At 42.5% G+C, this 24,760-nt stretch overlaps 1 protein-coding gene across 1 annotated transcript in view; it reads left to right on the top strand.

Annotated features, from left to right (window-relative positions):
* The window catches only part of NFX1 (nuclear transcription factor, X-box binding 1), a 96,236-nt gene that overhangs the window by 54,606 nt on the left and 16,870 nt on the right, over positions 1-24,760 (top strand). The window contains exons 8-18 of the mRNA XM_073678597.1: positions 394-493; positions 3,067-3,284; positions 8,568-8,665; positions 10,053-10,083; positions 11,234-11,316; positions 12,562-12,670; positions 21,743-21,862; positions 22,828-22,907; positions 23,038-23,268; positions 23,891-23,964; positions 24,593-24,694. Of these exons, the coding sequence (XP_073534698.1) occupies positions 394-493; positions 3,067-3,284; positions 8,568-8,665; positions 10,053-10,083; positions 11,234-11,316; positions 12,562-12,670; positions 21,743-21,862; positions 22,828-22,907; positions 23,038-23,268; positions 23,891-23,964; positions 24,593-24,694 (1,246 nt within the window). The remainder of the gene's footprint in view (positions 1-393; positions 494-3,066; positions 3,285-8,567; positions 8,666-10,052; positions 10,084-11,233; positions 11,317-12,561; positions 12,671-21,742; positions 21,863-22,827; positions 22,908-23,037; positions 23,269-23,890; positions 23,965-24,592; positions 24,695-24,760) is intronic.

Raw genomic sequence — 24,760 nt, 5'->3', positions numbered from 1 at the left:
TGCTGCAGATTTTATATAATCCGCTTTTTCTGCTGCAGATCTAGCAGTTCTCTAAACGTCGAGCTCTGTATAACCCTGCCCACACCACTGATTGTCAGTCTTCTGCCTATGCACAGTGTAAACGGCTCCCAATCAGTGGTGGGGTTATACAGAACTAATAAATCTCTAGAACTACATGGCAGCAGATTTACTAGTCCTTTAGTGATCATCTCATGCTGATTAAAACAGTAATTTAATACATCGCTGGAATCAGGGTCTCTGTCTCTACACTATGCTGCTTTCGGATTAGGTGGCGAAAGTTTGGTGAGAGATTCCCTTTAATGTAAGTTGTGTTGTGTGAAACGTGTAATTGATTTCTCGCACTGATATGCTTTTTGTTTGGATCCCGCTCAGCGTGCTATTGTGGTGGCAACTCTCGTGATGTGCTATGTGGAACAGACAAAGATAACTATGATGGCTTTGGGAACTTCTCCTGCCAAAAGCTCTGTGGCAAGTAAGCTTCATCGCTTATGATACTGATTGTTCCTTAAAGTTAAATGTGCTATACTAATAGACTAGTAATGACATCACACCTACAGTTGAAACCAGAAGTTTACATACACTATATAAAAAGACACAGGCATGTTTTTCTCAATATCTGACATGAAATCAGAATAAACCTTTCCCGTTTTAGGTAAATTAGGATTACCATAATTTTTAATATTTACCAAATGCCAGAATAATGAGAGAGAGAGAGAATGTTTTTAGGCATTTTTGTTACTTACTGGTAAGTCAAAAGTTTACATACATTTCATTAGTATTTGGTACCATCGCCCTTAAACAGAATGACTTGGGTCAAACGTTTGGGATATCCTTCCACAAGCTTCTCACAATAGTTGGTTGGAATTTGGGCCCATTCTTCCTGACAAAACTGCTGTAACTGGTCCAGGTTTGTAGGTCGCCTTGCTCGCACCTGTCTTTTCAGCTTTCAATAGGATTGAGATCAGGGCTTTTTACATAGTGCTTGTAAACTTCTGGTCTCAGCGGTATCACCGCTGTCTAGTTATCACTTGTATTGCTTTTCACCACAGGCTAATACTTGTACTTTTTGTTATCTTTGCAGTTCATTTATTATTTTAGTTCCTACAAACCTTTTTTCCTAGTAGATCTGTATGATATTATACTTATGTCTGACACAAGAAGTGGATCAGATCTGTTCACGATGCCTTAAGAAGGTGCCCATACACTTTCAGTAACCTTAGGCTTATTACTTGTGTAGCTTCCCACCTCCTGTAAACATGGAGTAAGCTGCTGTCACACTTCTGGTGGCAATGTATCTTCCCTGAAGACAAAGGGATAGGCTGTTGAAACTCAACTTTTCCTGGTCCATCCTTCCAAGAGGCCTGTCTTAAGCTGACCATATACATTAGATAGCTGTCAGCAAAATGATAGTTTGGCTGATGGCGATCTTTTCCAATTCCCGCAGGTACAAGTATGGTCAGCTCGGCTGCGCGTTCCTGTGTGCTCTGTTGTATTCTCTGCCAGAACTATATGAGAATGATCTCCCTGCTAAACAAAAGGAGCAGGCAATTCAATTCCCACTGCCGATCCTAGTGTCCCTGACATAACCTGTCAGGGTGGGCGCCGAGGGGAAGTCTGGAAGCCCCCATACACATTATATGGTCGGCTGCTCGTGACGATATCTGTGGGTTCGGACAACTTTCATCTGATCGGTTGCAGGAGCCTGTACACTTTCTGAAGTTGTCTGCATTGGTGGGATTTGCTCTAATGCACATCTGGTCTTTTGCACATAACTGGGCATCTGTAATAGTTTTTTAACCCCTTCATGCTGCGGCCAATTTCCATTTTTGTGTTTCCCGTTTCCTTTTCTCCCCTTCTTTCCATAGACATAAATATTTTATTGTTCTGTCCACATATACATATGAAGGCTTTTTTTGATTTTGCAGGACGAGAATAGAGTTGTACTTTTGAATGACTCCATTCATTTTGCCACATAGTGCAATGGAAAATGTGAAAAAAAAATCCAAATGCACTGAAATTGTGGAAAAAAAACCCACAATTCTGACATTGTTTTTACGGTGTAAATATTGTGGTAAAAATGACCTGGCAATGTGATTCTGCTCATCAATACGAATATGGTGATGCCCAACACATCCAGCTTTTAAATTATTTTAAAAATCAGAAGTTTGCAAAAAAAAAGTTTGGGGATTGTCTCTCCATTTTTCGAGACCCGTAACATTTTTATTTTTTGGCCGATGGAGCTGTGTGATGGCTTATTTTTTGCAGGGCGAGACATAGTTTTATTAGTACCATACTCTGATAGATGTGACTTTTTGATCGCTTGTTACAGTATTTTTTGTGGAAATGCTGCGACCCAAAAAAAAACAAATTCTGGCGTTGTTGATTTTTTTTTTTCTCTACTATTATTTTTAGCCCCCTTAGTGGACTTGAAGATGCGATCGTCCGATCGCTTGAGCCATATACAAGCATCGCTGCATATAGCAGAAATCACAGTCTCCTTTGAAGCCTGGCAACATGGACGTTTGCAAGCCATCTGCTATGCAGATTGCAAGCCCTGCGCTGAAGCTTGCTGGATCCGGCCAGTCTCCGTCCCCCTTTGCTGCTGTAGAGGAAAAGCTGCCTCTGCTTGTAGCATGGGAGAACGCATAGTTAAACCCGGCTCATACTGTCTTCAGGAGCGCACCAACCCCGGCAAGCAGTAATAACGGAGGGAGAGGAGCAATGCGCTCCAAAAGAAAATTAAGAAAAGTAAATGGGCTTTCTCTAGATCACTCCAACCGCTCTCATTGCTAGCAAGTGCCAAATGTCATTCTATATCCATGAAGTAGTAGATTTTTCATAATGAAGCTCTCATTGAATGCATTTGTAGAAAGATTTCATGTACAGGGTACAATCTGTAAATTTAAAAAGCTAGGACGACAATTTGAAATTAGAAAGTGGTAATTATAAGACATTCGCCACATTTTAAAATGTAGCTACATAAAATAGTGCGACGTTTAATGATCATTGTACAGGATAAAGCATTCATAATGTGTTTATTTCTAGGAAATTAAACTGTGGAAAACATGGGTGTACGGAGGTCTGCCATCCACAGCCTTGCCAGCCTTGCCCACGACTCCCCCAGATTGTGCGTTTCTGCCCCTGTGGACAAACTCCATTAAGTAAATTACTGGAGTTGGGTTGTGTGGACAGAAAAACCTGCACTGATCCTATACCATCCTGTGGGAAGACCTGTGGAAAACCTCTGCCTTGTGGTTCTCATGGTAATCTAACCCCACTTTTATGTATCTTCTCAGACAAATGGAGCTTGCAGATATTATTTACACCGTGCTCCAAATTATTATGCAAATGCTATTTTTCTCTGATTTTCCTAAATGGTCGATGCAAATGAGTTCAATGAATAAGGTTCAAATCTTCAACCATCAGAGTATGAATCACATTTTATTGGACAAACCTCTTAATGATAACAGGATTTTTTTCAAAACTAAAAAAAAGCTCAGAATGCACACTTCCACTCTCCACACATTTTATAGGTTGTAAAGAACTGAAAATAATCATTTATTGAATTTGCAGCATTAAGAGGTCACATTTACTGAAATATACAACTTTTTAAATCAAAAACATCTGAACAGGCCAAGTGACATGTTAACATAGGACCCCATCTTTGAATACCACCTTCACAATTCTTACATTCATTGAACTTGTGAGTTTTTCGATAGCTTCTGCTTGAATTTCCTTGCAGGATGTCAGAATAGCCTCCCAGAGCTGCTGTTTTGATGTGAACTGCCTCCCACCCTCATAGATCTTTTGCTTGAGGATACTCCAAAGGTTCTCAATAGGGCTGAGGTCAGGGGAGGGCGGTGGCCACACCATGAGTTTCTCTCCTTTTTGTACCCGTAGCAGCCAATGACTCAGAGGTATTCTTTGCAGCATGAGATGGTGCATGGTCATGCATAAAGATGATTTTGCTACGGATGGCACAGTTTTTCTTTTTGTACTATTGAAGAAAGCAGTCAGTTAGAAATTCTTTACCAAGGTCATTTTCACACCTTCAGGGACCCAAAAGGGGCCTACCAGCTCTCTCCCCTTGATTCCAGCCCAAAATACGACTCCACCACCTACTTGCTGACGTTACAGCTTTGTCGGGACATGGTGACCATCCACCAACCATCCACTACTCCATCCATCTGGACCATCCAAGGTTGCATGGCACTCCTCAGTAAACCAGACTGTTTTTAAAATTAGTCTTCATGTGTGTCTGGGCCCATAGCAACTGTTTCTGCTAGTGAGCACTGTTTAGGGGTGGTCGAATAGTAGGTTTATGCACAGCTCCAATCTTCTGGAGGATCCTACTCCTTGAGGTTTGTAGTTTTAGCAGCTGCTCTCTTAATTTAAAGAATTTGTCTATCAGAAACCTTCCTTATTATTCCTTTATCTGCACAAACCCATCTGTGTTCTGTATCAGCCACCAATCTGTTCTTATTACGATGATCATTCTTAAGTTTTCTTGAAATATCAAATGTTTTTCTTTCCCGTATTGCTTGAAATCTGTGGCCTGCTTAATAATGTGGAACATCCTACTAAAGTAGTTTTTCTTTAATAGGGCTCACCTGGCAACCTAATTATCACAGGTATTTGAGATTGATTTCAGTGACCTAAAGAGCCCTGGACACAATGCCATCCATGAGTCTATTTGAAAAGCAAAAAATGACATCTTTATGACAATTAAATCCAATTTGCATAATAATATGGAGCCCGGTGTAATGTGGAACGCGGTGTAGTCTCACATATTTTATTTAAATGTCCAGATATTTGTTCTATTTTGTCAGAATTTTACGATTTACACTTGGCTATTGGCCCCTTCTTTCTACCATAGGTTGGCCATGACACTGTGTATCTAAAAGTGATTTACACTACATTCTCTGGGGAGTATTTCATATAATTGCGTCTCGTTTTTAGAGTCAGAATAAAGTTTATAAATATACGTTCATTCAGAGTCTAATGGCTGTGGTAATTTAGTAAGCGCTTTGGCTAAACTCTGCTCTTCAGTAGTGTAGTTGAGGTCACATTACGGATGATTTGGCAGGTAGAGAAAGCTGGTAAATTCTGTGATTTAAAGGGAACTTGTCACCAGTTTTTTCATGTATGAAACAGTACTACCACCTTCCTCAGTGCCTGTGCTGCTTTTCGGAAAGTTGTATATTATGTCCTTACTCCCTTGTATATCCCAAAAAATTAAACTCCAATCTGGTAGCAGGGAACAAAACAATATGGGCGAAATGGTTCCGGTAAGCAGGAGCTGGAAAGGCACATAAGCAGTTAGGTTTTAGGCTCTGCCCGCAGTAGAGCAGAGCAGAGAGTGCATGTATGAGCCAGCGATGTCCCTACACAGACAAGAGATTTTGTTCGGATATGTGGATGACGCGTCATCCACATCAATCGCAGCGAGAGGACGGCGTTTAGCAGGGGAGAGGAGGGGCAAGTGCCGCTGAAATGAAGCCAATTTGACCAGACCTTCCTAGTTTGAATACCTCACTGGAGCACTTCAAAAGGTTTTTTTAGGGATATACAGCAGAGTCAGGATATACTATGCAACTTTCTGGAATGCAGCATAAGCGCTGACGAAAGTGGTGGTATTTGTTCATAAATTTAAAAACTGGTAATAGGTTCCCTTTAAGATGCACAAAAGACATTCAGGAAGATTACAAAGAAAATTACTGGAAAAATAACCCTCACAGTGCAAAATGTTATTGTGAAATGATTGGTCTAATGTTAACGCAAAGCATTTTGAAAAATTAATTTATTTTAGTCACTTTTCTATAGCATCTCTATATTCCACAGTACTTTACAGACATTATTGGCACTGTCCCCATTGGGCTCACAATCTAAATTCCCTTTCAGTATGTCTTTGGATTGTGGGAGGAAACCGGAGAACCTGGACGAAACCCATGTGAATAAACTCCTTACAGATGTTATTCTTGGTGGGATTTGAACCCAGGATCCCTGCCCTGCCCAATTCTGGACATATTCTCTTTGTTAATATGAAATGTTGTAGTGCAGGAAAAAAACTGCTAAAAATATAGGATGCAGGTCCTTAATCGTCATAAATGGTGTTACCTCTCATGTACATACACATGATGGCTTATTCTGCAGTCATCCAAATATGCAGGTATAGATTAAACAGGTTGTCCACTACTTGGACAACCCCCTTTGTCTCAATTGCTATATTCCCCCTTCTAAAATGACTGTACTCTCCCCTGGTGCCGGGGCCATTCTGGAAACGCCAGCACCTGATCTCCCAGGGCTCGCGTGACGTTATGTCTCGTGAGCCCTACAGTCAATTAGCGGTCACTGATGAGCTGCTTCACTCACTTCCCTCAGACGTAACGGACATTAAGAGGAAGTCTGAGAAAAGCAACTCTGCTCGCTCCTTTGGATGTCTGTTTCATGCAAAAGAATTTACTGTGAAGCGGAGGACTAGCAGCTGTTGATTGGCTGTAGAAATTTTTGCAAATTTATTAAAAAAGAAAAACTGAAATATCACATGGTCATAAGTATTCAGACCCTTTGCTCAGACACTCATATTTAAGTCACATGCTGTCCATTTCCCTGTGATCCTCCTTGAGATGGTTCTACTCCTTCATTGGAGTCCAGCTGTGTTTAATTAAACTGATAGGACTTGATTTGGAAAGGCACACACCTGTCTATATAAGACCTCACAGTGCATGTCAGACCAAATGAGAATCATGAGCTCAAAGGAACTGCTCAAGGAGCTCAGATACAGAATTGTGGCAAGGCACAGATCTGGCCAAGGTTACAAAAGAATTTCTGCATTACTCAAGGTTCCTAAGAGCACTGTGGCCTCCATAATCCTTAAATGGAAGAAGTTTGGGACCACCAGAAGTCTTCCTAGACGTTGCCGTCCAGCCAAACTGAGCATTTGTGGGAGAAGAGCTTTGGTGAGAGAGGTAAAGAATAACCCCAAGATCACTGTGGCTGTGCTCCAGAAATGCACTAGGGAGATGGGAGAAAGTTCCACAAAGTCAACTATCACTGCAGCCCTCCACCAGTTGGGCCTTTATGGCAGAGTGGCCCTACGGAAGCCTTCCATTAGTGAAGACATATGAAAACCTTCATAGAGTTTGCTCAAAAACACATGAAGGACTCCCAGACTATGAGAAATAAGATTCTCTGATCTGATCAGACGAAGACAGAACTTTTTGGTGATAATTCTAAGCGGTATGTGTGGAGAAAACCAGGCACTGCTCATCACCTGCCCAATACAATCCCAACAGTGAAACATGGTGGTGGCAGCATCCTGCTATGGGGGTGTTTTTCAGCTGCAGGGACAGGACGACTGGTTGCAATTGAAGGAAACATGAATGCGGCCAAGTACAGAGATATCCTGGATGAAATCCTCTTCCAGAGTGCTCTGAACCTCAGACTTGGCCGAAGGTTTACCTTCCAACAAGACAATGACCCTAAGCACACAGCTAAAATAACAAAGGAGTGACTTCAGAACAACTCTGTGACCATTCTTGACTGGCCCAGTCAGAGCCCTGAGCTAAACCCAATTGAGCATCTCTGGAGAGACCTGAAAATGGCTGTCTACCAATGTTCACCATCCAACCTGATGGAACTGGAGAGGATGTGCAAGGAAGAATAGCAGAGGATCCCCAAATCCAGGTGTGAAAAACTTGTTGCATCATTCCCAAGAAGACTCATGGCTGTATTAGCTCAAAAGGGGGCTTCTACTCAATACTGAGCAAAGGGTCTGAATACTTATGACCATGTGATATTTCAGTTTTTCTTTTTTAATAAATTTTCAAAAATTTCTACATTTCTATTTTTTTCAGTCAAGATGGGGTGCAGAGTGTATTTTAATAAGAAAAAAAAAATGAACTTTTTAGAATTTACCAAATGGCTGCAATGAAACAAAGGGTGAAAAATTTAAAGGAGTCTGAATACTTTCCGTACCCACTGTAACTGTGCCTTCAGGTGACTCCAGAATAAGCTGCCATGTATGTGTACATGAGAAATAACACTACTTCTGCCCATTAATGACTCGTATCCTGCATTTTTAGCAGTTATTTTTCCTCTGCACTGGAGGTCTCGGCAGTTTCTCTGTGCCTTTCTACTATTCTCTCCCTCTAATTTCTCCATCCCCTCTCCTATACATTTTATAAGCAGCATTAGTAATCTGATCCTTCACTGCAGACAGATTTATAGACAGATTTGAGTAGGTTTTCAGCAAGAATAATCAGAGCAGGGGACAAAGTGACTGAGATGTGAGGAAAGAAGCATTTTTCTTTAATAAGATATACTACAAGTATCTTATCTTCATGTAAATGGTTTATTTATGAGAAAAGGAGTAGTTTCTATTGAAGCAAAGTTCAATTACGGCAGAACATATACCTCAGACACTCTGTATAGTTTTGTACAATGGCTGTTTAATATTTAATGTTTATTAATATTAAAATCAGGTTATTTATGTTTTTTGAATACAGTATTGTAGTAAAACAATAACTAATTTCTGTATCATTCAGACTTCATTCATACCTGTGAGAATCTCTGTCATGAAGGAGAATGTGGTCCTTGCTCTCGTTCATCCAGTGTATCCTGCCGATGTGGCTTTAAAACAAAGGTTTGTAGACTTGCTGTGATATTGATGGATAGCCAGGTGCATACTGTGGAGCAATACAATGGAGCTCCTCGCCAGCCACGCAGCAGCATCCAGTGCATTCAGAGATGAAGTAGAGGCCAGGACTCCTCGCTTCACTACTCATGTGCCAGATGCCACCAGAGCCGGCTTCTGATAACTTATCTCGGCTAGGGGAATGTCAGTCAAGGCTGAAATGGGCTGAAAAGTGTGACTTTTTGAGTTAGCGACAGCACCACAGTGACTGCTCAGGTGTATTTTGCAAACCACTAACATCATGTTTTAAGAACCACACCAGGGAAAATGTGAAATACTTCATTATATGGATCACAAAGTCTTCAGTAAGGAACGAAAGTCACTTTCTTTTTACATTTCCATAAGGCTCCTAACAAGGTTGTCATAGGCTTGGATAGAAAAAGTGACTTCCAATCCATGCTGTGATCCAAAGAGTCACAGTGAGGGTCAAGTGGTACAGCGGAGTACCGGAGAAGAGCTGATCATGACGGAATGTAGTGATTGTTCAGTAGACTAACCGCATAATTGTGCACAGGAGCTGCACTATAGCAGAACCGAGCCAACTTTTCCCCAGAGTGTTGCTTAAACTTTTTTTTTAAGATAATGCATGAACACAAAATTAGGAACATTATCCCATGCACTAAAGAGCTGAAGTGATTTGTTAATGTAAATGGAAACTAATAGTGTAAGCTTGTAAATGTAACATTCTTTATAGGTGTAGTTGTATCATATGTATGGAATTATTTTAGGAAGTGATAGCAACTGGTGATATTTAGGATCAATAAATTCTAGTTTGTAATCCCAATAATAATCCGCATCTTAAAATGGACCCTTACAAGAAGAATAGATTCCGTTTAAAGGGGTATTCCCATCTCCCAGATTCTATCCCAGTGTGTAGTAGATGCCATGTCTCTTTCCTCATGTGCAGGCATTGCAGGACCTTAGGTATCCATGGATACGACCACTAGCAACTAGCTGTCACTATATCAGTGGTCGTAACCATGGATACCTAAGGTCCTGCCATGCCTGCACATGAGGAAAGATACATGGCAAATCAGAAAAACTATACTACATTTCTAATTAGAGGTATTTGATGATATTATTATTATTACACCTACTACATATTGGGATAGGATGTTGGAAATGGGAATACCCCTTTAACTGCCTAACAGATGTAGCTAGGACAGACTTTAGACTATCCATTTTATGTATGTATTGATCATAGTTTACTACATTTTTCACATTTTACCTTTTTATGGTGTTTTTTATTTTTTTTAATATAGGAATTAATTTAATGATTTTTGCTTGTGTATTCACCATTACTTTCTCCATTTTTTTTTATTTTATTCTTCTACAGGAAGTTCCATGTGCACTGATACAAAATGAAGGTAAACCAGTTCCATTCTGTCACTATATCTGATTGTGACTATGTAGCAGGATTTTAGATACATTGTTGTGGCTGTTTTAATTTTTTTGCTGTTTAAAGAGGTTGTCGGAGTATTCTGAAATGGGTCATTTGAATTAGGTGCATCTTTCTAATTTAAGAAGGGAGTCCCCTATCCATGAATTGGCTAAAGGAGATATCCACTTTCTGTAGTTGCTATCTCTGGATACCCTGGTCCAGTCTTTCTCCTACATGGACAGGCTATTGATTTCAGTGGGTACAATGTACTACTTGAATTTCAGAATTGCAAAGTTAGCCTTCGAACGTCACACATCTGCCCTGCTAATGTAAAGATGCACCTACTGAGCCGTTCATCTCACTCTTCCCCCAATTTTCTAGTTGGTGAGGGTGTTGAAAACTACCAGATACATGATGGGTAGTGGGGTATTGTACAAAGGCTGCTCATTCAAATTCATTTTATAGATGTGGGATGTTAAAGCTATATACATTTAGGTCTAGATATACTTGGACATTGACCCAATCTTTGATTAGGGCTCTGTATGCCAATATTTTGGATTTAAAATTAAACAACTGAGATGCAAAATGAAATGTTCCTTACAATAATTGTTGTGTAAACATGAGCTAATTTATTTCACCACAAATACGGCAGCATTCTGTTCGTGATGAGCAGTTTGATCTGGAATTGGAAATTGGCTGTATTTTCACAGGATTCACCTGCTGTGGTGATGAGATGACCTGGTTTGGCTTGTGACTCTGTCTGTCAGTTTTACAGATGGCCTACAGGAAATTAGCTTGAGGCAAGCTTTCTGGAGTGATTTGGGCCAAAAAGTAGTTATTTTTTGTGTGTCTTTAGGAGGGTCTCCCATGTTTCCCTATGTTTTGCTATGCAGGGCTTTAAACCGGTTGTCCTAGATTTGATAAACTGAAGCTCCCAGAGGGAAGTGTGGTTGAAAATAAATAGAATAATTACTCACCTGATACTTTATTGTTCAATCCCCGTCACCAATGTAGGAAACTAAACATATACCAGCCAGACACATGGAGCAGCGGAAAGTCAACAGATCTCATTAGCATCAAATGTTTTAAAAACCTTCATTTGTTTTGTTTTATTTTTCCTGCTTCTCCAACTATAGAAGATCTCACGTTCATTTGTGACAAGCGCTGTAACAAGAAACGTCAGTGCGGGCGACATAAATGCAATGAAATTTGCTGTGTGGTGAGTTGATGTATTTGATGGAATAGAGCGGCCACTAGATGCGGTCTGCTGATGGCTCTGGACTGTTACGCTACACTATTGTAGATCAACTTCTCAATCATTTCTGTCTGTTAACATTAGTTTAAAGGGATATTCCTATCACACTAAGTAATGGTATATCACTAGGTTTTGCCTTTACTTGGTGATATCTCTGTGCCCTGTCTTCTGGAGCCCGCACCAATCCTGGGAATTAGGTGGCCACATTGCTGCACCCACTTCAGCTTTTTGTACACAGTGCTCCGGATGTGCCGGGAACTGCAGCTGCCCCTGTTCACTTTGAGTTGTGCTGTATCCCTTTGTATATCTTCTTCAGAGGGAAAACTGTGAAAGGGTTGAATTTGACCTGCAACTCCTTTATTTTCCAAATTGGTGGGGGCCCAGTGGTAGGACCACCTAGTGATCTTGAATAAAGAAACCAAGATAAAATATATTAAAAACCAAATATGCAGGCCCATAACAGATTTGATCCGTGTAAATCTTGCATGTAATCCAAAAAGGCAAGACAGGCTGCACTTTCAATAGGAAATGTGATATGTTTAATCACCCATGTGACATTTCAGGTAACAAGCGTTTCACACGCATGTGATGGCACAGCCAGATGTTATGTCATCACTTACTAAAATCCCCTATAAGCCCTAATAACAATGGATTACCAAATACTGATGGGAAATATTGATATGATATTCCAAATTCCCATGTAAATGGGCCTCACTGAAGAGCGATCAAACTCCATGCAGGGTAGACAACTTGGACAACAAAGGAGATGTCTTCAAATAAGTGTCCTAGAAACTCAATCCATTTCTTTACAAAGCTTATAAATGCCATTTTGTTAGCGCAGATATGAGTAACTGGTGGGTGGGAGGACCGTGGCAGTAGATGGCTGTCCTGCAATAATCCCTACTGCTGTTCCTAGCCCCTGTAGAGACACTTGAGTCTGGTAGACTAGTAAGCAGAAGGTCTGGTGGCACAGAGTGAGGGCAAGCACCACCACAGACTGCTCAGGAGAAGATGGCTACAGGTTCTTGCTACCACAGTGCAGGCTTAGGAGATTGTTATTGCATACTCATGTAGTAAGGGTCTTCAGTAGTTGGAAATAACATGATTTAATGTTAGAATAGTGTCAAAAGTGCTTTTATTTCTGTTTATGAAGGGACAGAAATTACATTGTATTCTGACTGTAATACACTGTTCTTTATTTCTACACAGGACAAAGAACATAAGTGCTCCTTAATTTGTGGTCATAAACTAAACTGTGGCCTTCACAGATGTGATCAACCATGCCATCGTGGGAACTGTCAGAACTGTTGGCAAACAAGTAAGCTGTTCTCTCCTCTGATATCATAATTGTAACCCAGGTGTAGGTAAAGATTACTGTGAGATACAGATTAGTATAGAATAAACGTGTTTTTGGACACTGACTGAATCTCTCTGGAAGATATCGCAGCATGCCCTAGTTTCTCGTAAATCTTAGGATACTCACTCATTCAAGTTGATGGGTGCACAAGAAAAAAAAATCGCCATACAGAGTTTTTACGAATACATTGCAACTCTGTAAATGGGAAACTGTAAATTATTAACAGCTGCTGCAAAAATAAACAGTTTGCACATGGATGACAAGTGAGAAAAAAATCATCCAAGTTTTCTGAATGAAACACTGACTTTTTTTTTTTTTTTTTATGGTAGTGTCAACCAGGCCTTAGAGAAATGTTTGAGGACTTCTCTTTTGCTCTTGGGATTAGAAATTATACAGAGATATTGACATCCTTTAGGGCTAACAGCAAAGTTACTTTGATAATTCAGTGGCACAAATGTAATATATTTTCTCTAATAACCCTCCACGACAGCGCACAGGAGGATGTAACCCCACCCTAATAGGGGTGGGGTTTACCTCTCCTCCTCAGGGCGCTGCTCCCGTCTCCTCCGAATTCAGGACCCCCTCCTGCAGTCTGCGCTCTCGGGCAAGGTCTGCAGGATCTTCTGACCGGAGGCCTCTTTGAGCTCTCCGGTCCATCTCCTCCTCCTCTCCCCCGCTGGATGCACGGGCGATGCCGGCTCCAGGATGTGGAGCGCACGCCGCGTCGCCGGAAGTGACGTCGTATGCCGGCGGTGGATGATGACGTCACTTCCGGTAGTTTTGCGTTCCACTGTGGACCGCATCAGAAGCTAAGGGGGAAAAGAGCAGTAATGCCGCCGGTGATCACAAGTCTTCACCTGGACACCGGGGGAAGGAGCCCTCTAAATAGAGGGGGGCACTGGTCCAGTCGCCCATAAAGGAGCCCTGGACAGGAAGACATCTACAGGTAGGACAAAGCCATGTCTGTTGAAGCTTCTCGCTCTGCATCTGTAGAGTCCAGCGCTGGTCCGGTCCCAGTAAGTATGGCACTGGTAGTCCATCTTCCAGATGCAGGTAATAGTGATTCTAGCTCCCCTTCCCTTCTCCCCTCTCTTGTAGGGGGACAAAGAACCTGCATCTGGAGACAAAGTTAAACCGTCACGCAGATGTCCCATCTGTACAAAAAAACTATCGTCCTCCCATAGAAAGCACCTATGCAAGGACTTACGGAGAAGATTATCAGGCAGGAACAACCTTCCTTAATGGAAGAGATAAAGGGGATTGTACGTCAAGAGATCAAATCCTCCTTAGCATCGGTCACGCTCCCTACAGCCTCACCTAGTCAGGGTTGTACATCTACTCCCTCAGCAGCCAAAAAGAGGAAGATTAGCCCTCCAGAGGGAGGGTAGGAAGACTCTCAAGAGGAGATATATATCTCGGAAGATCTTCCAGAGGAAGGTGAACTGAGTCCAACTCCTGATAACTCCCAGCGAGAGAGATATTACTTTCCATCAGATAGCTTGGAGGAACTCCTCATGGCAGTAAGGGGAACTATGGAGGTCAAGGAAGAAAAAGTTCCCCAAACTGTACAGGATCAGATGTTTGGGGCGCTACGTTCCAGAAAAAAATTGGTGTTCCCTATACATCAGCGTATTAGGGACTTAGTCTTAGAGGAGTGGGAATTTCCAGAAAAGAGATTAAATACCCCTACGGAGTTAAAAGATAAATTTCCTGTAGGCAATGAGAGGCGGAATGCTGGTCTGAAGTCCCAAGAGTGGATATCCAAATTGCATGAGTGGCAAAGAAAACCACACTGCCCTTTGAAGATTCCTCTCAATTAAAAGACCCCTTGAAACGCAAAATGGAGGGACTACTCAGAAAATCCTGGGAAACCTTGGCAGCACTATTAAACACCAACGCAGTCTCTACGGGCGTAGCTCGATCAATGGCTCGTTGGCTAGATCAACTGGAGGAACACCTAGTCTCGGGCACCCCCAGAGAAGATATCTTGGCATCCCTACCGCTTCTACAGAAAGCTATGGGGTTTTTAGCAGATGCTTCTGCAGAATCAGTGAGAGTGGTGGCAAGAGCATCTGGGCTATCAAACTCTGTAAGAAGGGCCCTATGGTTGAAATCCTGGGACGGCGATGTGACATCAAAAATGAAATTGTGTTCCATCCCCTTTAAAGGGAAATACATGTTCGGGCCAGCCCTAGATAATCTTCTAGAGAAGGCCTCAGACAAGAAGAAGGCCCACTCGGAACTCAGGAATGTGAGGATAAGGCCTTTTCGTCCCTCCCAGGAGCAGACCCCTCAATATAGTGGTAAAGGGAAAACAGGAAGATGGAGCTACCCAAAAGGTAGAGGAGGCAAAAGTCTTTTTCTCTCCCAAAATCAACATCAGAACAGACCATGACGTCAGGACAGTCGGGGGCCGCATCTCGAATTTTCTCCCTCAGTGGAAAGAAATCTGCTCAGACCCATGGGTCCTGAGGGTTGTCTAGTTGGGAGTAAAAATAAATTTCTCCTCCTATCCTCCAGAGAGGATAAAGTTAACACAGCTCTCCTCTCAGTCGTCAGGCCACCCTGATATCCGGTCTTACAGACCTATTGTCCTCAGGGGTGATATCCCTGGTTCCTACAAGAAAGATAAGCACAGGACATTATTCCAGACTCTTCCTAATAAAAAAAACCAAATGGCTCACACCAAGTTATAATCAATCTAAGGCCACTGAATCATTATATCCACTACCAACGATTCAAGATGGAATCCATCAGGTCGACGGTCCCCCTGATAGGACAGAACCATGTCATGGCCGCAATCTACCTCCAGGATGCATATTACCACATCCCCATACATCCACTTCACAGGAGGTTCCTAAGATTTGCAGTGGCTCAAGGGGAACAAATAGTCCACTCTCAATTCAATGTTCTCCCATTTGGAATATCATGAGCCCCGCGAATATTTACAAAAGTCATGGCAGAGGTCATGGCTTATATCCGGGGTCAGAATATTTCAATAATACCATACCTCGACGACCTGTTATTAATCGGGCTTTCAGTACCAGTACTCCAAGGACATCTACAGTTGACAACTCAGATCCTATTGTCTCTGGGCTGGTTAGTGAACCACAAAAAATCGGATATGGTTCCCTCCATGACAAAAACATTTCTAGGAGTACTATTGGATTCCCACAGCCAGATGTCATACCTTCCCAAACAAAAACAGGTCATGATAAAAGCAAAGATCAATGTCCTAAGGAGCAGGAGATCAGTATCATTGAGACATGCCATGTCAGTCCTCGGGTCTATGACATCCTGTATTCAGATGGTGGCCTGGGCTCGGGCACATACCCGAACATTACAGACCCACATCCTTACGAATTGGGACGGATCCCCATGATCTCTGAACAGGAGAATCCCTATGCCACCACGGGTAAGGACCTCTCTATTCTGGTGGCTGAACGTAAAGAATCTGAACAGAGGAGTACCATGGATCCAGAATCCGCTAGTAACCATAAAAGTGGATGCCAGCGAGAAGGGATGGGGAGCCATGGTCTCCCAAGAGCTATTCTAGGTTATATGGACCAAAGAGGTGAGCCAACACTCATCAAATTTCAGAGAATTAAAAGCCGTAGAGGAAGTCCTCAGAGCGGCAGATCCTCTGGTCCAGAAATCTCACATTCAGATATTTTCAGACAATATCACCACGGTAGCCCACCGTCGTCATCAAGGGGGCACAAGATACGAAAGCTTAAAAGCAATCTCTGATAGAATATTTTCCTGGGCCGAAGAACATCTTCTATCCCTGTCGGCCCTTTTATCAAAGGGTCAGTCAATGTCCAGGCCGATTTCTTAAGCAGAACAAAGATTCATCCAGGAGAGTGGAGCCTAAACCCAGACGTCTTCCAGATGTTGGTCGACAGATGGGGCTATCCAGAGGTAGATCTCTTCGCCGGACACCAGAACGCGAAGGTACCTCAATATTTCTCCCTGGATCCAAACGGCCCTTGCTTGGGCATGGATGCATTCGCTTACCTTTGGGAATTCAAACTAGCATATGCTTTTCCCCTACTGCCTATCCTTTCAAAAACCTTACAGAAGATAAGGACCGAAGGGACCAGAGTAATCCTAGTGGCCCCTCTCTGGCCAAAAAGAAGTTAGTTCGGAACATTAACTAGTCTGAGTGTGGAGACCCCTCTAATCCTTCCTCCCATCAAAGATCTCCTTCTCCAGGGACCAATTGACCATCTGGATCCCGAGAGACTACACCTAACTGCCTGTCTTCTGAATTCCTGATATTAAAAACAAGAGGCCTCTCAGAGAGTCATCAAAACTCTCCAGAAGAGCAGGAAACCTGTAACGAACACCATTTACCATAAGATCTGGAAAACCTTCTTAAGGTGGTGTGCACCCACTCGCCCAGACCCTCATAGGGCTGATGTGGCTCTGATTCTAGATTTTTTACAAGAAGGTCTGGACAAAAGGTCTCAGACCTAGTACTCAGGTAGCGGCGTTAAGTTCATACTTTGATCAAAGACTAGCGGAACATCAGTGGGTGAGAAGATTTATGACAGCAGCCACCCGCATCCACCCTAGAGTAACAGACTTGGTTCCCCCCTGGGACCTTAACATTGTTCTGAAGGGGTTAACCCTTCCACCCTTTGAGCCCTTATCAGCCATAAGACTGGACAGGCTGACCTGGAAAGCGGCTTTCCTGGTGGCAATAACTACAGCCAGAAGAGTGTGTGAACTACAGGCCCTTTCGGTCAACGAACCCTACCTGAGAATCCTGGAAGATCGTCTAATTTTCCAACTTGACCCTTCATTTCCACCTAAGGTGGTCTCAAATTTCCACAAATCTCAGGAGATAATCCTTCCATCATTTTGTGACAACCCAAAAGACAAAAAAGAAATGGAATTCCACACTCTGGATGTTCGGAGAATAGTACTGCACTAACTTCAGGAAACAGAAGAAGGAAGGAAAGACAAGAACCTATTTGTCCATACACAGGGTCCAAACAGAGAAAAGAAGGCAGCAAATTCCGCAATAGCCAACTGGATTAAGAGGGCAATTACGGAGGCTTACCAGATCTAGGATCTACCTCCTCCAGCAAAGCTCAAGGCCCATTCTACAAAGGCGATATCTGTCTCCTGGGCTGAAAAAGCCAGCACATCCATCGAACAGATTTGCAGAGCTGCTACATGGACCTCAATTCATACTTTCTCCAAACACTACAGACTAGACCTTATGTCTGTTGGAGATTTAGCCTTCGGAAAGAAGGTCCTTCAGGCTATTGTCCCTTCCCTCCCCCTCTCTTATTGTTTCTACGACAGCTGGATCAGTAGAAATAAAAATTAATGTGAAACATCTATACTCTTGTGGTCCTTTGTAATAACACTGGTGGGAGGATATGGGAGGGGCTATTTAAACCTCTTCGTATTTCCTGTCCCTATTAGGGTGGGGTTACATCCTCCTGTGTGCTGTCGTGGTGGGTTATTAGAAACCGAATTACCAGTAAGTCTAATTCTAGTTTCTTCTAAATGTTGCAATAACAAAAACCTTGGAGCAAAACAAGCTATAATTTACAACTAAACTAATTGTAGACACAGTGAGTATATGTTATAATCACCAATCAAAGACTACTTTGTGTTGCTGCTGAAAAACTAGGTGAAGCAAAACTATTGATCTGGCCACCTCACTTTGCTAAAGCTTGGCCATCCGCCATGCAAACCTTTTCTATAGTGTCCACCAAAAAACTAACTTACAGTTCATTTTCTGGTATACGTATGGCCATCCTAGCGATGCACCAAATTTAAAGAGATTGGCCATTACTTTTTTTTTTACTGATTGCCTAGCCCTAGGATAGGCGATCAATATCTGATAGCGGTGGTTCCAGATTCCCGATCAGTTGTTACTAGTTGTGGCCAGAAGTTCTCGATAGTGCCGGAACACAGCAACTCCATCAAAATGATAGTGGCTGCGGCTGGGTACTGCTGAATCCCCCCTTATTCATTTCACTAAGGGCTGGGTCTGCAGTATCCGACTGCAGCCACTATAGAAATGACGAAGCTGCTGTGTTCCACCAGCATCCAAGATGTTCTTCCAGCCTCCACAAGAACCAGTAACGGCTGAACGGCAGTGGTACCAGGTCTCGCACCCCCCAACCAATCAGAAGTTGATGAAATTAAAAAGTAGTGGCCAAACCCTTTAAATTCCTTTTTCTTCCTTTCATATTCAAGATGGCTAATTGGTTCTAGGTTACTGTTGAGTTCTCAGTTATTTCTTCATTTTGTAGGAAGATATACACCTTAATTAAAAATCTTAATTGCGTTTTCATGTCTTTAGCACTGTGGAAAGTGAATTCTATTTTATGTTTAGTTGGATGAGTTTTAATTAGCTGCATTTATATTGGTCCGGGATTTCACACTTACTAGGTAAATATTCAATATATATACATAAAATGGGGCAAATTTATTAAAACTGGTTAATTTCTAGACAATGTAAACTTGGACCAGGCAGCCTTCAATTGAATTCATCACTGTGGCGCATGCTGTTTGGCTAACGCTCACTAAATAAGGATGAACACTTGATGTGAACCTTAATGCTGTTTTCTCATATGAGTAAAATTGCAAAGTGCTTTGGGTGTTTTCTCATATGAGTAAAATTGCAAAGTGCTTGGGGTGTTTACTAATGCAGTCTATCAGGGGTAGCCTGTGTCCTAGGCAATTAGAAGGTGCTTACAAGCTCCTTCTGTAGAGTTTGAAAGTGCAGCTATGAAGCCATGCCACTAGCCCGAACTGTCAATCTTTGGGCGCTGACCACCTCCTTCTCCAATAGCAGAAAACCATCTTATATAGATAATGTTGATAACCCTTTAATTAAGTCTTAATTGAATCGTGATGTCTTTAGTGCTGTGGGAAATGATGTTTTCTCATTAATTATGCTTAGTTGGATGAATGTTAATTGGCTGCATTGTTATTGGATGAGTAATTCACACATGCTGAATAAATATTCAATTTATGTACATACTAAAAATGTCTAATTTCTGGAGAGCGTAAACTTAGACTACACGGCATTAAATCTAATTTATCCCTGTGACTCATGCTGTGATAAAGTTATTGCATCTTAAAACTGTCTAACCTAACTTTACACAGGCACAATTTGTGCCAGAGAGTTGTGGTGACGTTTTGGTGCATGGTGGCAAATCAAAAACCACGTCTGATTTCCTCTATAGCACACTCCTTGACACATGGGACACAGTGTGTAAAATACATACGGTAATGAAAGTGATAAGCATGTTAGACAAACTGCAACACAAATTGCCAGGCTTCTGGCACATTTATGTAAATGGTTTGACAATGAATGCGAGGAAGAGCAAAATTGATGCTAAAAGTTGTCGAGAAAGTAACATTTTGTGGAGAATGAAAGGAGGTTACACTTGTTCTTTACATCCGCCATTCATCATATGTCACCAACTACTGAGCACAATTTCTCCTTTGGGCCCCCATACACAGTAGAATAATGTTGGTCAAACTCGCCAATACCCCCTTCCTGCCTCCCTTATGTTTTGCGGGACAGAAGGATTTTGATTGCGGATCTTTTTGTTCTTTATAAGACAAGCCACTAGAGGAGGAGTCTAGAAGCGGCACTCATAGAGAGCATGGGAGTGCTCGGCCTGTATAGGAGGAGTGTGGAGGGGAGGGCTGTATATGGAGGAGTGTGGAGGGGAGGGCGGCTGTATATGGAGGAGTGTGGAGGGGAGGACGGCTGTATATGGAGGAGTGTGGAGGGGAGGGCGGCTGTATATGGAGGAGTGTGGAGGGGAGGGCGGCTGTATATGGAGGAGTGTGGAGGGGAGGGCGGCTGTATATGGAGGAGTGTGGAGGGGAGGGCGGCTGTATATGGAGGAGTGTGGAGGGGAGGGCGGCTGCATATGGAGGAGTGTGGAGGAGGGAGGGCGGCTGCATATGGAGGAGTGTGGAGGGGGGAGGGCGGCTGCATATGGAGGAGTGTGGAGGGGGGAGGGCGGCTGCATATGGAGGAGTGTGGAGGGGGGAGGGCGGCTGCATATGGAGGAGTGTGGAGGGGGGAGGGCGGCTGCATATGGAGGAGTGTGGAGGGGGGAGGGCGGCTGCATATGGAGGAGTGTGGAGGGGGGAGGGCGGCTGCATATGGAGGAGTGTGGAGGGGGGAGGGCGGCTGCATATGGAGGAGTGTGGAGGGGGGAGGGCGGCTGCATATGGAGGAGTGTGGAGGAGGGAGGGCGGCTGCATATGGAGGAGTGTGGAGGGGGGAGGGCGGCTGCATATGGAGGAGTGTGGAGGGGGGAGGGCGGCTGCATATGGAGGAGTGTGGAGGGGGGAGGGCGGCTGCATATGGAGGAGTGTGGAGGGGGGAGGGCGGCTGCATATGGAGGAGTGTGGAGGAGGGAGGGCGGCTGCATATGGAGGAGTGTGGAGGGGGGAGGGCGGCTGCATATGGAGGAGTGTGGAGGGGGGAGGGCGTTTGCATATGGAGGAGTGTGGAGGGGGGAGGGCGGCTGCATATGGAGGAGTGTGGAGGGGGGAGGGCGGCTGCATATGGAGGAGTGTGGAGGGGGGAGGGCGGCTGCATATGGAGGAGTGTGGAGGGGGGAGGGCGGCTGCATATGGAGGAGTGTGGAGGGGGGAGGGCGGCTGCATATGGAGGAGTGTGGAGGGGGGAGGGCGGCTGCATATGGAGGAGTGTGGAGGGGAGGGCTGTGGGCCAACAGCTATCAGCAGTGTATGGGGGGCACTACTCTTGATCGGATGGACACATTATGTTATTGGAGACAAGTGGGTAATTTCTATAGGATGGATGGTGAGGTTTTTGTTGAATGAAGAAGATGCATGAGATTAGATTTAATAGCGAAGTTTTGCTATCTGTATAGGTAAGGCATGCTCTTAGAAATGTCATCCTAATCTTGTGTGAACATGGCTCAATGTCGTCTTTTTTAAGGGCTGAAAGGTTTGATAGGGCAATAGGAAGTAGCCACTATTTTAACAATGCCTATGCTCCTTTTATTTAAGGTTTTGACGAGCTTACCTGCTATTGTGGAGAGTCCATTATATACCCTCCTGTACCATGTGGCACCAGGCCTCCAGAGTGTAAAAACTCTTGTACCAGACAACACGAGTGTGACCATCCAGGTATACCGTCAATGACGTTTTACATTTTGACTGTATTAAAATAGACATGGAACATGTATCTAAGAATGAAGAACAGAAAGTCTATGTAATGCCCTAAAATATATAAGGGTAGCTCATTCATTATGTAGATTTTTTTAAATTTGTCTTTATACTTTTGGCTTCTTGCATCATGTAGATGGTGTGATGTGATCCAGACCATCACTAAGGCATCAGAGTTAATACCCTTATTACTAATTCCCGTGCTGCAATATATTTTTATTGCGAGGTAGATTATTACTTCTGGTTGCCATAAGGAAATAGAAAATGCATAATTGGATCTGTGATGGCTGTAATTATCGTCTAGATGTGAAGGCTTGATGTATACAGGAACGTTGGAAATTGTCCAGCTCTGTAATTAACAACTGTGAGTTAAAGATTCCTTGACAGCGCCATCAGGAAAATTGTTAATTTCTAGTTTCGGTTATCGAAATGCGCTCGTATGAGAAATAAAAAAAAATAAAAATAAAAAAAAGTCAAAGAAGGTGGGGGTGTTAAGTTCGTCATACTATATTTTATTTACTTTACGTTTTTTTGCATTTTTTTTTTCCTTACTATTTATTTGAGATTTGTGTTTGCCTTTTCATTTGTATTTTTGTTATTTGCTCACTTTTTATAAAACACACTAAAATAAAATGCACGAAAAATATCAACAGTGTGTGAACATCTGCATGTGAATGGGAGAATTAACCTTTTGGCTTTGAATGTTCCTCTCTGTAAATATAATTGTCCTCATACATAACCTTTACGAGGTTCTCACCGGAGAAAAACTGTACTTATTGGCAAATGACAATTATTTATTTTTTTCCAGCAGCCTTCATCAAGTTTTGACATTTAAACTGCAAAAGCGTTGATAAGATTTGTTGTTACCAGAATGATTATTCTGTCTAAATGCTAATAATATATATTTTTTATTTCTACATTTGCAGTTTTTCATTCATGTCACAGCGAGGACAAATGTCCCCCATGTACATATCTCACTCAGAAGTGGTGTATGGGAAAACATGAGGTAAGGGCTATTAACTTTAATTTTTTATTTGCTAAAATAAATTGTGATCCTCCAGGGAGTTTTTGCAGAGATAATGTCGTGGAATATTGTAACCAGAGCGATATAAAATTCTCCCATTTTCTTTACACAGCTTAGGAACAATATTCCCTGCCATCTTACTGATATTTCATGTGGCCTGAGATGCAACCAGCTGTTACAATGTGCAATGCACAAATGCAAAAGGATCTGCCACAAAGGCGAATGTCTGATAGATGAAGACTGTAAGCAGCCGTGCATCCTTCCACGACCGGACTGTGGTCACCCCTGCTTGGCCGCTTGCCACCCTTCACAACCCTGCCCGCCTTCTATTTGCAGTGCAATGGTAATTGGATGTTTACTACTATATACATATGCTTGAGATATTTCTCATATTCTTAAGGGGCTAGATCTCTATTAACCCCTTTATGGCGCCAACTAATGTTTTTACGGCTGCTTCTGAGCATCTTCTGATGCGCCACCTTTTTTTCCTGTGTCTATCACAAGAACAGCAAACCCAAAGAGAAATCCTCTTAACCCCAGTGGTTACCTTTTTTTTTCGGATAAATGGATTTATAAAGAGGAAAGATTATATATTTACAGTAGTCGATCGTAGTACAGTGTAACAATGAGCAAAAAGATTCAGAGGACCCTGGCCAAGCGACCATGACAGGAGCTTTGGAGGGTTCTGGTCTGGCGGCCATAGACGACCAGTGTGGTCACTGGACCAGGGTCCTGTTATTTTTTTTTGCTGAACTCAAGTACAGTTGAGTAGATTGATGCATTGTAACAAATCCACATCTTTCTCAGCAGATTGTTTCTATTCACTGACCGTAAGCAGACATCTTGAAAATATTAAACATATGTGAATGCCCTATTCTTCAGTTTACAGCCCACAGCCTTATTCCTGTTTATAGCTGGATGAAGACATCCGTGTTTTTAACCAATATTTTTTCTGAAATCTTTAGGTAGATCTCCAATGTGAATGTGGGCGAAGGAAAGAGAGCGTAGTGTGCTCCACAGCTTCCTCTGCTTATCAAAGGTTAATATATAGAACTGTTCACTGATCGTTCTTATAAGATGGTGGGGTACTTAATTATTGCATATAGTCTTCTTGGGGGATAAAGATGGCAGAAAAGTAATCTAATTTGCATGCATCTTTGTATCACTCTTGAATATAAGTTCAGATCCTGATTTAGTTCTGATCATTATATAGACCCATCAGTCTTGGCCAGTGTTTTTTATCTCTTCACATGTTCACTCCTTTGTTCTGCCTCTGAGCCATATGTAAAATTAACAAAGCCTTTTTCATAGCTTCAGCCTACTGCATAAAATAAAAATAGTGCAACCTTATATACTTTCACTGTTAATTAAGGGGAACCTGACAGCTGATATATGCTGCCCCTGGATTGACACATGTATCAGCCACTGGCTGCATGATTTCATGTATGTTTAATTCTAAAATGCTGCGGTGCTGCAGAGAAAAACTTAGTTTAATAGTCGGACAGGTGGGTCCCCGGTGGCTTCTATCCACCTTCTGCCAGTGACTGACAGGTCTGTCCTAAAACCATACAGCCAGTGTCTGATAAATGCTGCCCGTGGTTCAGGTAGCATGTATCAGCTGTCAGGTTCCCTTTAATAATGCAAATATTTTGCACTTCTGTTTCTAGAATAGCTGCTATATCGATGGCCACAAAGCTGACAGAAATGCAACTAGGTGATTCAGTGGATATTGGAAAACTCGTCACCAAAAAAGAAATAAAGCAGACCAGGTAAGCAAATTGACTTATGTGGGCTGAGAGTATAGGAATGGAATTATTCTCTACTCTTGAATTGTC

This window comes from Phyllobates terribilis, unplaced genomic scaffold, assembly GCF_046119375.1.
Source record: "Phyllobates terribilis strain yellow unplaced genomic scaffold, ASM4611937v1 Scaffold_4__5_contigs__length_816908805, whole genome shotgun sequence".
NCBI lineage: Eukaryota > Metazoa > Chordata > Amphibia > Anura > Dendrobatidae > Phyllobates > Phyllobates terribilis.
The sequence above is the reverse complement of the archived record's forward strand: the minus strand, read 5'-3'. Positions and strand labels throughout refer to the sequence as shown.